This window comes from Oculina patagonica, chromosome 4 (assembly GCF_052425735.1).
Source record: "Oculina patagonica isolate OP01 chromosome 4, crgOcupat, whole genome shotgun sequence".
NCBI classification, from domain to species: Eukaryota; Metazoa; Cnidaria; class Anthozoa; order Scleractinia; family Oculinidae; genus Oculina; species Oculina patagonica.
In genome coordinates, this window is record NC_135761.1 from 48,949,465 (window position 1) to 48,965,210 (window position 15,746).

Sequence of the window (15,746 nt, forward strand, 5' to 3'; positions counted from 1 at the left end):
TAGAATTTTTTCTTTCTCTAAACGGCAAAACTAGCCAATGAAACGATAAAAATCTGCACTAACCAAATGTTCAATGCGCTAGAGAAAGTTCGATGAACGTTACATGTAATTCATAGGTATGGTACACAGCACAAAACGGAAATGTCATAGGCTTCAATGTAAGAGTATTCACAAAATATTTTCACTGGAAGGAAAATAAGAACATTCAGCCTAGGCCTGAAAAACGATATTCTTATAGAAAAGTCTTTCACAGCGCGATACTCGTTTTAATTCTCTGACAATGAAACAGATAATGACACTTTGCCTGGATGACTGGATCAGAGCAAATGAATCTAGTGAAACGAAGCACTCTGTGAAAAAGTTTTGTAAAAGCAAAGCTGTGATCTTCAAACTCGTCGATATGCAAATGAGTATGCGCCAAAAAGTATTAAAGATCTCAGAATGCACCGAAAAGTATTAAAGGTCTGAGTATGCATCAAAAAGTATTAAAGATCTGAGTATGCACCAAAAAGTATTAAAGATCTGAGAATGCACCGAAAAGTATTTTAATACTTAAGATCTGAGAATGCATCAAAAAGTATTAAAGATCTGAGAATGCACCGAAAAGTATTAAAGGTCTGAGTATGCACCAAAAAGTATTAAAGATCTGAGTATGCATCAAAAAGTATTAAAGATCTGAGAATGCACCGAAAAGTATTAAAGGTCTGAGTATGCACCAAAAAGTATTAAAGATCTGAGTATGCATCAAAAAGTATTAAAGATCTGAGTATGCATCAAAAAGTATTAAAGATCTGAGTATGCATCAAAAAGTATTAAAGGTCTGAGTATGCACCAAAAAGTATTAAAGATCTGAGTATCCACCAAAAAGTATTAAAGATCTGAGTATGCACCAAAAAGTATTAAAGATCTGAGTATGCACCAAAAAGTATTAAAGATCTGAGAATGCACCGAAAAGTATTAAAGATCTGAGAATGCACCAAAAAGTATTAAAGATCTGAGTATGCACCAAAAAGTATTAAAGATCTGAGTATGCATCAAAAAGTATTAAAGATCTGAGAATGCATCAAAAAGTATTAAAGATCTGAGTATGCACCAAAAAGTATTAAAGATCTGAGAATGCACCGAAAAGTATTAAAGGTCTGAGTATGCACCAAAAAGTATTAAAGATCTGAGTATGCATCAAAAAGTATTAAAGATCTGAGAATGCATCAAAAAGTATTAAAGATCTGAGTATGCATCAAAAAGTATTAAAGATCTGAGAATGCATCAAAAAGTATTAAAGATCTGAGTATGCATCAAAAAGTATTAAAGATCTGAGAATGCACCGAAAAGTATTAAAGGTCTGAGTATGCGCCAAAAAGTATTAAAGATCTGAGAATGCACCAAAAAGTATTAAAGATCTGAGAATGCACCGAAAAGTATTAAAGGTCTGAGTATGCACCAAAAAGTATTAAAGATCTGAGTATGCATCAAAAAGTATTAAAGATCTGAGTATGCATCAAAAAGTATTAAAGATCTGAGTATGCATCAAAAAGTATTAAAGGTCTGAGTATGCACCAAAAAGTATTAAAGATCTGAGTATCCACCAAAAAGTATTAAAGATCTGAGTATGCACCAAAAAGTATTAAAGATCTGAGTATGCACCAAAAAGTATTAAAGATCTGAGAATGCACCGAAAAGTATTAAAGATCTGAGAATGCACCAAAAAGTATTAAAGATCTGAGTATGCACCAAAAAGTATTAAAGATCTGAGTATGCATCAAAAAGTATTAAAGATCTGAGAATGCATCAAAAAGTATTAAAGATCTGAGTATGCACCAAAAAGTATTAAAGATCTGAGAATGCACCGAAAAGTATTAAAGGTCTGAGTATGCACCAAAAAGTATTAAAGATCTGAGTATGCATCAAAAAGTATTAAAGATCTGAGAATGCATCAAAAAGTATTAAAGATCTGAGTATGCATCAAAAAGTATTAAAGATCTGAGAATGCATCAAAAAGTATTAAAGATCTGAGTATGCATCAAAAAGTATTAAAGATCTGAGAATGCACCGAAAAGTATTAAAGGTCTGAGTATGCGCCAAAAAGTATTAAAGATCTGAGAATGCACCAAAAAGTATTAAAGATCTGAGTATGCACCGAAAAGTATTAAAGATCTGAGAATGCACCGAAAAGTATTAAAGGTCTGAGTATGCACCAAAAAGTATTAAAGATCTGAGTATGCACCAAAAAGTATTAAAGATCTGAGTATGCATCAAAAAGTATTAAAGATCTGAGAATGCATCAAAAAGTATTAAAGATCTGAGTATGCACCAAAAAGTATTAAAGATCTGAGAATGCACCGAAAAGTATTAAAGGTCTGAGTATGCACCAAAAAGTATTAAAGATCTGAGTATGCATCAAAAAGTATTAAAGATCTGAGAATGCATCAAAAAGTATTAAAGATCTGAGTATGCATCAAAAAGTATTAAAGATCTGAGAATGCATCAAAAAGTATTAAAGATCTGAGTATGCACCAAAAAGTATTAAAGATCTGAGAATGCACCGAAAAGTATTAAAGGTCTGAGTATGCACCAAAAAGTATTAAAGATCTGAGAATGCATCAAAAAGTATTAAAGATCTGAGTATGCATCAAAAAGTATTAAAGATCTGAGAATGCATCAAAAAGTATTAAAGATCTGAGTATGCACCAAAAAGTATTAAAGATCTGAGAATGCACCGAAAAGTATTAAAGGTCTGAGTATGCACCAAAAAGTATTAAAGATCTGAGAATGCATCAAAAAGTATTAAAGATCTGAGTATGCATCAAAAAGTATTAAAGATCTGAGAATGCACCGAAAAGTATTAAAGGTCTGAGTATGCGCCAAAAAGTATTAAAGATCTGAGAATGCACCAAAAAGTATTAAAGATCTGAGTATGCACCGAAAAGTATTAAAGATCTGAGAATGCACCGAAAAGTATTAAAGGTCTGAGTATGCACCAAAAAGTATTAAAGATCTGAGTATGCATCAAAAAGTATTAAAGATCTGAGAATGCATCAAAAAGTATTAAAGATCTGAGTATGCACCAAAAAGTATTAAAGATCTGAGAATGCACCAAAAAGTATTAAAGATCTGAGAATGCACCGAAAAGTATTAAAGATCTGAGAATGCACCAAAAAGTATTAAAGATCTGAGAATGCATCAAAAAGTATTAAAGATCTGAGTATGCACCAAAAAGTATTAAAGATCTGAGAATGCACCAAAAAGTATTAAAGATCTGAGAATGCACCGAAAAGTATTAAAGATCTGAGTATGCATCAAAAAGTATTAAAAATCTGAGTATGCGCCAAAAAGTATTAAAGATCTGAGAATGCACCGAAAAGTATTAAAGGTCTGAGTATGCATCAAAAAGTATTAAAGATCTGAGTATGCACCGAAAAGTATTAAAGATCTGAGTATGCACCAAAAAGTATTAAAGATCTGAGTATGCATCAAAAAGTATTAAAGATCTGAGTATGCACCAAAAAGTATTAAAGATCTGAGTATGCACCATAAAGTATTAAAGGTCTGAGTATGCATCAAAAAGTATTAAAGGTCTGAGTATGCGCCAAAAAGTATTAAAGATCTGAGAATGCACCGAAAAGTATTAAAGGTCTGAGTATGCGCCAAAAAGTATTAAAGATCTGAGTATGCACCAAAAAGTATTAAAGGTCTGAGTATGCGCCAAAAAGTATTAAAGATCTGAGAATGCACCGAAAAGTATTAAAGGTCTGAGTATGCGCCAAAAAGTATTAAAGATCTGAGTATGCATCAAAAAGTATTAAAGATCTGAGTATGCACCAAAAAGTATTAAAGATCTGAGTATGCACCGAAAAGTATTAAAGATCTGAGTATGCACCAAAAAGTATTAAAGATCTGAGTATGCACCAAAAAGTATTAAAGATCTGAGTATGCACCAAAAAGTATTAAAGATCTGAGTATGCACCAAAAAGTATTAAAGATCTGAGAATGCACCAAAAAGTATTTAAGATCTGAGTATGCATCAAAAAGTATTAAAGGTCTGAGTATGCATCAAAAAGAATTAAAGATCTGAGTATGCACCAAAAAGTATTAAAGATCTGAGTATGCACCAAAAAGTATTAAAGATCTGAGTATGCACCAAAAAGTATTAAAGATCTGAGTATGCACCAAAAAGTATTAAAGATCTGAGTATGCATCAAAAAGTATTAAAGATCTGAGTATGCACCAAAAAGTATTAAAGTTCTGAGTATGCACCAAAAAGTATTAAAGATCTGAGTATGCATCAAAAAATATTTAAGATCTGAGTATGCACCAAAAAGTATTAAAGATCTGAGTATGCACCAAAAAGTATTAAAGTTCTGAGTATGCACCAAAAAGTATTAAAGATCTGAGTATGCACCAAAAAGTATTTAAGATCTGATCGGACTAAGAAATAATAAATACAATCTGAGAGGAAGTGACATTTTAATGCAGCCAAAGATCAGCGCGACAATTTACTGCCTAAAATCGTGGAGGTTTATGGCTCCAAAACTCTGGAACTTGTTACCAGATTCAAGCAGAATAAATCAAACTCTAAAAGCGTTCAAAAATAGTAACTTTGTATTTATAAAGGTGTGTATGTAAAAAAAACTGGATTTAGTTCAAAGTTATAAATGGATATTATGACATTTGGCAATTAAGCTATTTTATTTAACCGTCAACACAGTATAAATGTCACACGAGATTCACTTCAAAAATTCAAGAGCCTAAATACATCTGGAAACCTATAACTAGTAGTCCAGTTTTGTTAAAAATTACTATGCCAGTCTACCGTGAAGCTATAAACAAGTGATATTGTTGTAATACCATCAGGAACTTTAGATCTCAACTTGAAAAAGTTACGCTGATTTTTTATGTTCTGCCCTTGTGACCTGGAAAAGCAGCTAAAAAGTAATAACGGTACCCCACTTCCTTAAACAACAATTCACTTTAGGGATCGTTCATTTTTTATGAGGTAGGGGGGATTTTAAGGGGGGACGATGAAAAAAATATTGCTTCAAAGGGGGGGGGCAGCCAAAAAAATATGGTCTGTAAGGGGGGGTCATTGAAAATAATTAATACTTTTAAGTGTTGTAATGAGGGCTTCTGTAATAGTAAAAAATCTTGCCAGAATACCCAAAATAACATTCTTGAGGTTCTAAAAATTCAAATTGTCCCGGGGGAGCATGCCCCCGGACCCCAATACTTTGTTATGTACCAAACGCCATTAACTCAACCCAACAGCTTATTGATTACAAATGCAGTCAAACCATACTAACAGACAGCATCTACAATAATATAAACAGCTGAGGCAATGTCAGCTATTAGGGGGATGTGGTTTTTGTACACTGTTACATTCTTTAGTCATAAGGCTTAATAAATATTAATTTCACTTGATTATTGTTTTTTTTGGGGGGGGAGGTGGGTCATAAAAAAAATTGGATTTCGAGGGGGGGCAGGTAAAAATTTCTGATGAAGAAGGGGGGGGCATTATATATAACAGTGACTATCTATTAAAACCCACCGCCCACCCCCCCAACCCATAAAAAATGAACGGTCCCTTATATCTTCATCTTAATGTTCTAGGCGCATTTCGTGTACGAGCGAGAGTACTTCGCCATTTTAGCACTTTCAACTGGAAAGCAGAAAAATCCCTGTGACAGTGTCCTTTTAAAATAATAGTTGCTGAATGTTTTTAGATTTTCTTATTCTTTTTTTTTATCAGTGCAGCCGGTTTACAGTTGGTCCAAAGCGGGAGAAGAGAATGACTTTTTCACCGCTATCAGTTTCTATAATTCCCGTTTTGTTTCATACAATGCTTTTTTTCATACAATGCTTTTTATAATCTTTTCCATTTTTTCTTACTATTAAAATTTGGAATTTAGGCACAATTTCAAACAACTCAACGTCAACTTGTCGTAAGAGTGGAGGTTTCCTTTAAGGAAATGCCGGATGCAAATTACTTTCGACACTAAACGGAAAACTTCTATCTATGTTCTATGTTTTAACCTAATGCTATTCATTACTCACAGGAATCCCTGCCTGCTTTAGTAATGCTATTGGTGTTGCCAATTCGAGTATCATCCCTGATGGACAAATGACGGCTTCTTCTTTCGTCAACTCCAGCTACCAACCCGCTTATGGTCGGCTTAACTTTAATGAAGCCGACGGATGGTGTGCGAGTACCCCTAGCAGGAACGATGAATGGCTTCAGGTTGACCTTGGAGAGCTATATGATGTGTGTGGTATTGCTACTCAGGGCGACAGTCAGTACGATGGTGCAGATGAGTGGGTCACGGCATTTAAGCTGTCGTACTCGCAGGATGGAATGACCTGGACAGCTTATAAGGACGAAAATGGCGACGATGTGGTAAGATTTAATATAATTTGGAAAAAGAGACTATAATATAACAATTTTACGTTGTTAAAGGAGAAGTTCATTCCAAAATGACACTTTTTTTCTTCACGCCAACGAAATCGTAATTCCAAGATATGTTAGTCACCAAAATTTCAGCTTCTAAAGAATATAAAAACCCTATGACATCCTCGTCTGAAGTAATCCAAAATCGAGAATTGGCCGCCGCCATCTTGGAGTAACTTAGCAGCCTGTCGATGTATGCGTGACGTTTAAGAGCTCAACCTGAAGTTTGGCAGTTTCAATATTGTTTAAATACTTGACACTTTGTTTTGGCTTGTTTCTCGAAATACCTGTTTATGCAGCATCATTGTGCACAAACTTAACTCCAAGAGATGGTAAAAGTTGAGCTATAATTTGACGTCACGCATACATCGTCCGGGTGCTAAGTTACTCCAAGATGGCGGCGGCCGGTTCTCAATTTTTTGACAAATTCAGACAATGATTTCACAGAGTTTGAATACTCTTTGGAAGCTGACATGAATAACATATCTTTGTATTACCTTTTCGTTGGCTTGAAGAAAAAAAGTGCCATTTTGGAATAAACTTCTCCTTTAACACTGTATGTTTTAATATTGGAACGTTTCTCGGTGCATGCCTTTAGAGTTAACGTAAGGTATATCATCTCTCAAGGTCCAGGAAATTCCCCCCCCTCATCCCCCCTATAAACCCCCATGGTTAAAGACACATCTGTCTGCTATCAAAAATTTTCCGTCTGGTTTTTCTTTTGATGGGAACTCTGCAATGTTGCGGCGCAATGTTTCAATAATGATTGACAGTTTGCTCGTCGCAACTTGCAACTTTCAATCCAAATTTGCCTGAGCAAGTTGCCAAGTTCCGGTTTTCATTTTTCCCGTAAATCAAACGGTTTTAAGCCTTCCATATATAAACTCTCTCCTAAAGGTATGCGCAAAATAAAAAAACAAACAACAGTTTGCTTTCTCTATAAACACTTTAATTTAATGCTGTATGACTGCAAATAATCTTTATTACCAATATAAAGATCACTTGGCTTTTTGGATACACTTTTACAGGAATTTCACAGGAATGGCGGGAGTAACACGGTTGATCTGCACGAAGTAAATCCAATATCTGCAAGATATATTCGTTTTAATCCAACTGAGAGGCAAGGATGGAATTGTCTCAGAGTAGAGGTGTATCGCAAGAGTGAGTTATTTTCTTTGTTCGATTTAGCTCTTTATTTCTTTATTAAATTGTTTTTTTTTGGGGAATAAGTTGAAATTCTGCCACTTTATGTTACAATTTCTCTATGCAGTGTGTCGGAAGATTTTTCTTACTTTTTTCTGTTATATTTCGCTTTCACATTTTCCTTTGGTTTCATGCTCGCAAACTCTTTGATAACATCGTCGTTAAAGGCAAATCTCGCGTCTGCTTTGGACTCTGTAAACACCTGATTGAAGAACCGTTGACCAATGAAAACCATAAACCACGAACGTTGCGACCCAGTTGTTTACTGGAAAATCGAAAAAATAATCTTCGTCTTAAACAGAATAAACATGATAAGACAGGTTGCATAAATCATGTTCTTAAAGAAAGAAAATATCTTGGTTATCAATAAAAGGAATATTACTAAGCTTACCAAGGCTGTCTACCCAGAATACCATTGGATCGTATCGTTCATGGTTCATGCTGTTCGCATGGTCGACATATTTTCAATTATGTGTATCCAAGATGTGCCGGTATTCACGTTGACTTGTGATGCCGGCTTGCGTTCACTTTGATCAGGAGTTACTGCAAAATCACATATCGTAATGATTCGATTTAGCGCCCAAGCGCCCCCCTTCGAATGTGTTTTTGTCAAAAAGCACCCCTATTCTAATAAGCGCCCCCTATTGTGGACTAAAACTTGAAAAAGTAGGGCCGACGTTTTCAAGTTTGACAGTGTTACTTGGAAGAAAATTTCTTCACTGATCTTTACTACCATTGATTACGTTTATTCACACCTTGGAAAATTAATAAACAACTTTCTTTTGTTCTTCAAAGGTAATTTTGGTGGTCACTGAGTGTACCCTCATAATTATATTCCAGTTCACACAAAAACTTAGAGGATTTCTTGGGGTGATACTGCCCCTTTAACTTAAAGGGACCGTGTCACGGATTAAACCAGATTTTTGAACAGCCAAAATTTTTATTTGTGTCGCATGAACCTAGCAGTAATAGTCCATTTTTATTAAAAATTGCTATATTAGAGCACTGAAACTGTTAACTAGCATTATTGGCTGCGGATGGCGCGGATGGAAACAGATTGCAATTTGAAAACGTTAGGCAAACGTTTTCAAATTGTTTCCGTGCGTCTTCAAAAAATCGATATTTATAGCCATTGCTTGATTTCTATCTACAAATTAAGGTTATATTTTCTTTTACATGTTCAAAGATATTGTTTTTATGGGTTATGTTGCCTTCCACTGATTTCAGAACAGTTTATACCAAAAATCTGCGAAATCTCCGTGACATAGTCCCTTTAATCTTAATCTTACAAAAATGGAGTACCAGAATAATCTAAATCCTTTTGCGTTATTTTTTTAAGTAATTATCCGTGACCATGCAACAACAATTTTTTTTAACAAAGCCTGAGAAAGTGAATTGCAAAGTTCACGAGAACCATGTAACCTATTGGGATAATTTCACGTGTAGCTATTTTGTTTTGGGGAGCAGGGATGGCGCAGTGGTGAGAGCGCTCGCTCCCACCAATGTGGCCCGGGTTCGATTCCGGCCCGGTGCCATATGTGGGTTGAGTTTGTTGTTGGTTCTCGCCTTGCTCCGAGGGTTTTTCTCCGGGTTCTCCGGTTTTCCTCCCTCCTGAAAAACCAACACTTCCAAATTCCAATTCGACCTGGACAGAGGACCCGCATGAAAACCAGCTAGCGCTGATGTGGCTTCCTCTCTAAATATAGTAATTTATTTTTATTTTTTATTTTTTAATTTAGCGATTGATTGAAATTCAGTGGAACTTCGCAATTGCTTTCGATGTTTGGTGTTGTTATCTTTGAAACAGTAAAACAGAAGTTTGCAATAAGATGTAAACAATTTTGGTAGAAAACTTTTAACCTTCTTAGAGCTCTTTTAACCACATCCTCGTCCTCATAGCCCTTTCGTTTCTCTTAGCCGGCTGGGCCTTGGAACGAGAAAACGAAGGGCTCTGGAGACATAGCATTTTTGAATTAGTTCGAATTGTTTTGATTGGCTGTTTGAACAAAGAATTCCTAAACGGAAGTCAAAAACGTAACGACTCTCTCGTACATTCTTTTTAAACAACATGACTGCATACATGAAGACCGGAAGTTCTAGAATCTAGGACTGGAAATCCTGTGTCTCCAGAGCCCTTCGTTTTCTCGTGTCAAGGCCTAGCCGGCTAAGAAAAACGAAAGGGCTTTGGGGACGAGAATGTTTTAGCCAATGGTATTTACAGTGTAATTTTGGCTATCGCACAGTACCTCTAGGTTCCAGTCCCCAGATGCCCGCCGAGTCCTGTGCGGAGATTGACGCCATCGAAGAAGGAAGAGCGGTCAGCGGTAACTACTGGCTGGCTTCAGAAACCTTTCCGGTATGAATTATTTGAACCGTCTGTTCTTGGGAAAAAAACATTTCATTAAGTTATAATAAACACTAGACTAACCACTTCAACCATGAAATAGTTACTAAAAAATGGAATAAATACTACTCAAATAGAAACTATTTAACACTTATTCCATTGTTTTCTTTGCCGTAGTTTTGACTATTTACTGATTATTTATTGACGGTTAGATGTTGTTTCGCGGGTTAAATAAAATCACTCCAGCTGTTGATGTTTTCAACTCTTAAGTCACGCTTTGTAAATAGCCAATTGGTCCGCCTCCTGCCAGTAGGGATTTTGTAATCATGTTTTGTCCATTTGTGATATTTGTTTCAGTGTTTGTTTACATTGGTGGGAGTGGCGATGGCCTAATGGTTAGTGCGCTTGACCCCGGATCAAGCGGTCCGGGTGTCGATTTCTGACTGGGGTCACTGTGTTGTGTTCTTGGGCAAAACACTTTTCTCTTACAGTGTCTCTCTCCACCCAGGTGTATAAATGGGTACCATCGAATTTACTGTCAGAAGTAACCCTGTGATGGACTAGCATCTCATCCAGGGGGAGTAGAAATACTCCTAGTTGCTTCTTGGTACTGAAAACGGGATAAGCTCCGGCCTGATGGGCCACTAGGCTCGAACGCAGACTTAACTTCTACATTGTTTACATTGCCTCTGAAAACCCTACCAAGAGAATGGTCAATCAACTATTCATTCTCACATTAATTCATCCATTCATTCGTTCATTCATTTACCTCCATATTTTCCCGAAAACAGCTCATTTAAAATTATGCGCATATTTGACTGAAAGGAGTTTTGCGATATACATAATGCAACAACGTTAATTCAAAAAATATATATTTTGCATAAGGTTTACTGCGACATGACATCAGAAAGTAAAGGCTGGACTCTCATTGCTCGATTTTCAAACACTGATGCAAGAAACTGGATGGAAGACTCAGATGGTTACTGGTGGTATGACATTACTGAAGCCACAGGTGAAACCACTGATCCATCGATTAAAAAAGACATGATATCGCCAGCATTTTGGATGACCAGCGGCAACGAGTTCAAGATCACGCGCAGTAACGACACCCAGCACACGCCTTTGCTTCAGACCACAAGTGGCTGTCTGGGTGGGAAGACGTTCCGCTCTAAGATCACGAGCTATGGTGACTTCAGGAATGGCAGTCAGTGGGTCAGAGACCAGTGTCTGGGGAATTGCGCAGTAGAGTATGGCGGGCAGTATCAAGATACGATAGGATTCGAACAGGCACAATGCAATGGAACAATACAAAGTTCCAACAAGATCGGATTCTGGTGTAACAAGGGCTGGAGCAGTACTGTTATGATGATCGGTGGAGGAGGAGAAGAGTGTAAAGCCGCTGGGCATGGGGTTGGAGTAACGGCAGCAAAATCCCCTCACTTTGTAACAGAGTCCGGACGAAGGAAAACTGACTTTGCTAACTGGGAATGGGGCCATGTTTTTAGAGGATATGCTTTAAACTTATGGGTACGTTAGCATGAAATTAATAGTTTCACGCTATATAGACGGGTAGTATCTTCTTTCTGAGTGGGAAATGTTCTTGTGATCTAAGGGCCTCCACAGACTAGTTATTTAGTTGTCGACTATAATTTTGTTGCCGACAACTAAATATTATCGACAATTGATTCTGTCCGATGCAAGCATTCCACACATTGGAGTGTTTGTTGTCGACAACTAAGTCATCCCAGCGAGAACTTGGGAACTAACATTCACTAAGAATGCTCTAACCACTGACCACTGACAACGCAGTTATGATAGTTGTCGTCAACTAAGGCCAAATATTCCCATACACGGGAAAAACTGTCAAAACCCTAGTTCTCAAGAACTATTAGTTATCAGCAACTACCGTGTTTATTCGATTAAACACCGCGGCGTTTATTAAATTTTTCGTGATTCGCGTTCGCGTTTATTCGAGGGCGGCGTTTATACGAAGGCGGCATTATTTAAAATTTGATTTATTTCTTGCTAACAAAAGTATGGTTACTGAACATTTGAGTTTTTAAAAACAGGAAAATGTTTTAGCGCTTGTTTGAAAAGTCATTTTCAATATCTCAAAACATTGTTGCCATCAAGGAAAAAAAATTTTGAGACTTGCTCAAACTTGATTATTACTGCAATTGCTTTTTGACCCTATTATTGGAATAAACGCCGCATCGTGATGCAGATGATGCGGCGTTTATTCGAGGGTGACGTTAATTAATATTTCTGTCAAGAACTAAAAATTAGCGTTTAGTTGTCGACAGCTCTCCTCGAACACAAAATGTCCAGTCTGTGGAGGCCCTTAGGTATCAAATAAACTTCAGTATCTGTATAGACTCAACAAAGCTAGTTCTTCATTAAGAAGATTTCCTTCATATTGCTCTTCCCTTTAATGATCAGGATCTTGTTTAGGGTTAGGGTTAGGGTTAGGGTTAGGGTTAGGGTTTAGGGTTTAGGGTTTAGGGTTAGGGTTAGGGTAAGGGTTTAGGGTCAGGGTAAGGGTTTAGGGTCAGGGTAAGGGTTTAGGGTCAGGGTAAGGGTTTAGGGTCAGGGTTAGGGTAAGGGTTTAGGGTTAGGAGTTAGGGTTAGGGTTAGGAGTTAGGGTTAGGGTTAGGGTTAGGGTTGGGTTAGGGTTAAATTTAAAAAAGCCAACAGTAGTTCTTTTCAAATAACAACTCCGAATTTCATTTTTCAGTCAACTTGAACATTTAACTTGAACATTGCCTATTCGCTGTACACCTGCACATCTGTGATTTTGTCCATCACTATAGTTCATTTTGGGGGAAAATATTTCGGTACCTTTTTCCTTGAAGCTTTCCGTTCATAATTAAAAGTTTCTCTTTTTTCTCATATATATATATATTAGTTTCCACGGAAGCTCGCCAGCTAAACTTATTTTCATCATTAATAAAGTTTTGTTTGTTTATATTCAAGGGTTAATATCCTCTTGCTTTTAGTTACTAAGCTAAGCAAACCAATTGCAGAATCTTAGTAAGTCTTTCACTTACAATTTCCTATGTTGCTTTAGCTTTATTTAAGTTCGCTATTTTTAATTTCAAAGTTCAAAATTTTAATATGACTTTAAGTTTTTTTATTTTATTTTATAAACCTTCGACTGCTATAGTAAGTTCGTTATTGTAGTTGAAATCGTTCCGTCTTAACTGTATTCTTTAAAAGGCTTTGTTCACATTGTAAACACTCAATTTGTAACGACAATATATAAACAGCTCCGTTGTAAAACTTATTTTGTTTTTTATCTACGAGCAATAATAAACTACTGTTGGAACCAAGTTATGTCTTATCCTTGACGTAATACACCTATTAATATTAAGCCGCTAGGGGGGGAGGCCGGCCATAGGCAGGGGATTTGACAGCAACTGTTTGCCGGTAGTGGGGACTTTTGACCGTTTTAATGGACTTTCTTACAACATTTTATTGAAATTAAGTGACTCATGTTAACATCCACAAATGCCCTTGGGTTGGGCGTTTGATCAGAAAATCTCAGCTAAGTTCAAATGCCCGGCCTATGCCCGGCCTCCCTTCCCCCCGGGCCCATTTTATTTAAGTTAAGTGACTCTTTCGAACCCCCCTCCCCTCTCCCAGCACCTTAACATTGATACGTGCGTGTACCAGGAGTTTGTGTCCAATTTTCGTGCTTTAAAAAAGCTACAACCCTCGGAAAAAGTGTTGGCACGATTTCCATATTTATTCTTTTTCTCCCAACATTTTGCACAGACAATCCTTAGCCATTAAGGATTCAAGGGGGACCTCCTAAAATGTTTGCATGTAACAATAACAAATTTTAAGCATAAAGTATCTGCTTTTTATCTTCATAGCGTGAGCGTTCCAACTACTTTTGTCTACAGTTGTACTTTTTTGCAGAGTGTTTCAGAGCGTTCTCCAAAAGGGTCCATACAGCACAAAAACCTATTGGCACTGCTCTCGTACTCTGGCCCTGCAAGAGATAACTTCTAGCTGTGACATTGTACGATGCTAGTCAAGGTAGCAGACAAATTTCTGCTCTGCTCACGTAAAACACACGTTGTACCGCTTGCCCCGGAAATGCATTTCACCTGCATTTTCTGTTTGACGAGAACAAGTTTTGTTGATATTTTTAACACTCAAGAATAAAACTTGATGCATCATTCCTAAAGGACGAAAAGTTATGCAGGAGGGAAATCGCTATTCCCAAGCCTTTCTGATTTGATACAATTAAACAATGGTCGTTCAAGATTTTGTTCCGTGGATGGGAAGGCAAAGCCAAAAGCAGTACTCACTTGTATAGGGAGTGATGTCAATGGTACGACACAGCCCAAGGCGTCAAGAACGACGCATGATCATTTTAATACGCGTCGTTATTATTTGAATGCGTCGTCGTAATTATATATTATTGCAATTGACCTAAAGGATGGGCCATTATTTATTTGGAATATCCAGTTTTTTCAGTGTCGTTGTCTGTGCAAACAATTTTTTGCCAGCTACATGTTCCTGGAATTTTTTTTTTTGGTGTCCAGTAGCTAGACTCAATTCTAGGTACCGTTTTGAAAATTCCATACAATCACTTAAAAAATGTAAATGTGCACACAAACAGTTTGTTTGGGCTACCTGTGCTTTGCAGTTGCTTATTATAGATTGTTTACACTGTGATTACAAAGGTCGTGCGTTGAATTCTCGTCGGAGCCCGATTTTTTCAGGCTTCCTTGTCAATTGTTTGAGCATTTTAATTGTTTAAGTTGAAATACACCTGCGAAGATTGCGTTCTCTTTCGTTTAGTTGCACAAATGATTATCATCGTAAATCGTGAAACAAATGATATTTCTGACGGTGTAGCATCGCGGAACAGGCAAAAATAGCTTTTTTGCCGGAACCGACCAGAGGACTGGGTCTGCGCTATAGGAATTATGGGTAGCGTCCTTAGATATGTATAGTTGTTTGTTGCATATTTAAATCAGTCTAGGTCAGTACTTACTTGTCCACCAAAATTTTGTTTTGTAAATTTCGAGATATTTTATTTTAGTCATTTCATAATTTCTAGTTTCCGTGCACTTCTGCCCCCATAGTCGGTGGCACTGCAGCTGATTTTAGCAGGTTTGGTTATATGTTTCCTTTTTTCCATTAAGTGTTTTTGGGTTTTCGTATCTGGCGGTGCCGAACATAGTTTCTTTAATAAAGTTCGATCATTTGTGGTAGCGAGAATAATAATTCAGCTTACATTGATATCAGGTGTTGATCGCGGTTTTGCAATAAACTGGCTTTGCTGGTCCTGGCTGACTTACAGGCCCCTGCCGTATCTACGCCGGTGTATGTTTTTCTTGGTAGTGTAGGCAAAGTTTCTCGGACCTGAGTGAGTTCTTTAACCCTTTGACTCGCAGGAAAGATCAATATGCAATTTCGCCTTACAATTTCAATCAAGAGAAAATACAGTGTCAAGCGGCAGGAAGTGCGAATAACGGAAATCATCAACTATGGGATATTGTCCTGATGTAGGAACAAATTCTCAAAATATGTATTGAAGGAAATGTATGACAGGCGTTAAGGAGAATTAACATTCAGATCTTGCGAGTGAAAGGGTTGGGAGTGCAAGTTTGGAAACTTTGGAGTGCAAATTTTGGCTTTCATGGATAATTTTTTGAAAAATTCTAGCGAGCTGCACACAGCAACAGATCTTGTCAGCTTTCTCTATTTTCTCCGACCGGAACGTTAAATCCGTGAGCCCCAAAA

The 15,746-nt window shown here is 37.0% G+C and overlaps 1 protein-coding gene across 1 annotated transcript; it reads left to right on the forward strand.

Moving 5' to 3' along the window:
- Positions 1 to 292: 292 nt before the first annotated feature.
- Positions 293 to 11,528, forward strand: LOC144648539 (uncharacterized). The gene is made up of 5 exons (XM_078508068.1): positions 293 to 410; positions 6,051 to 6,388; positions 7,468 to 7,600; positions 9,886 to 9,998; positions 10,872 to 11,528. The coding sequence occupies exons 1-5, from the start codon at positions 293 to 295 to the stop codon at positions 11,520 to 11,522; spliced, it is 1,353 nt and encodes a 450-aa protein (XP_078364194.1). The 3' UTR covers positions 11,523 to 11,528.
- The last annotated feature ends 4,218 nt before the right edge of the window (positions 11,529 to 15,746 follow it).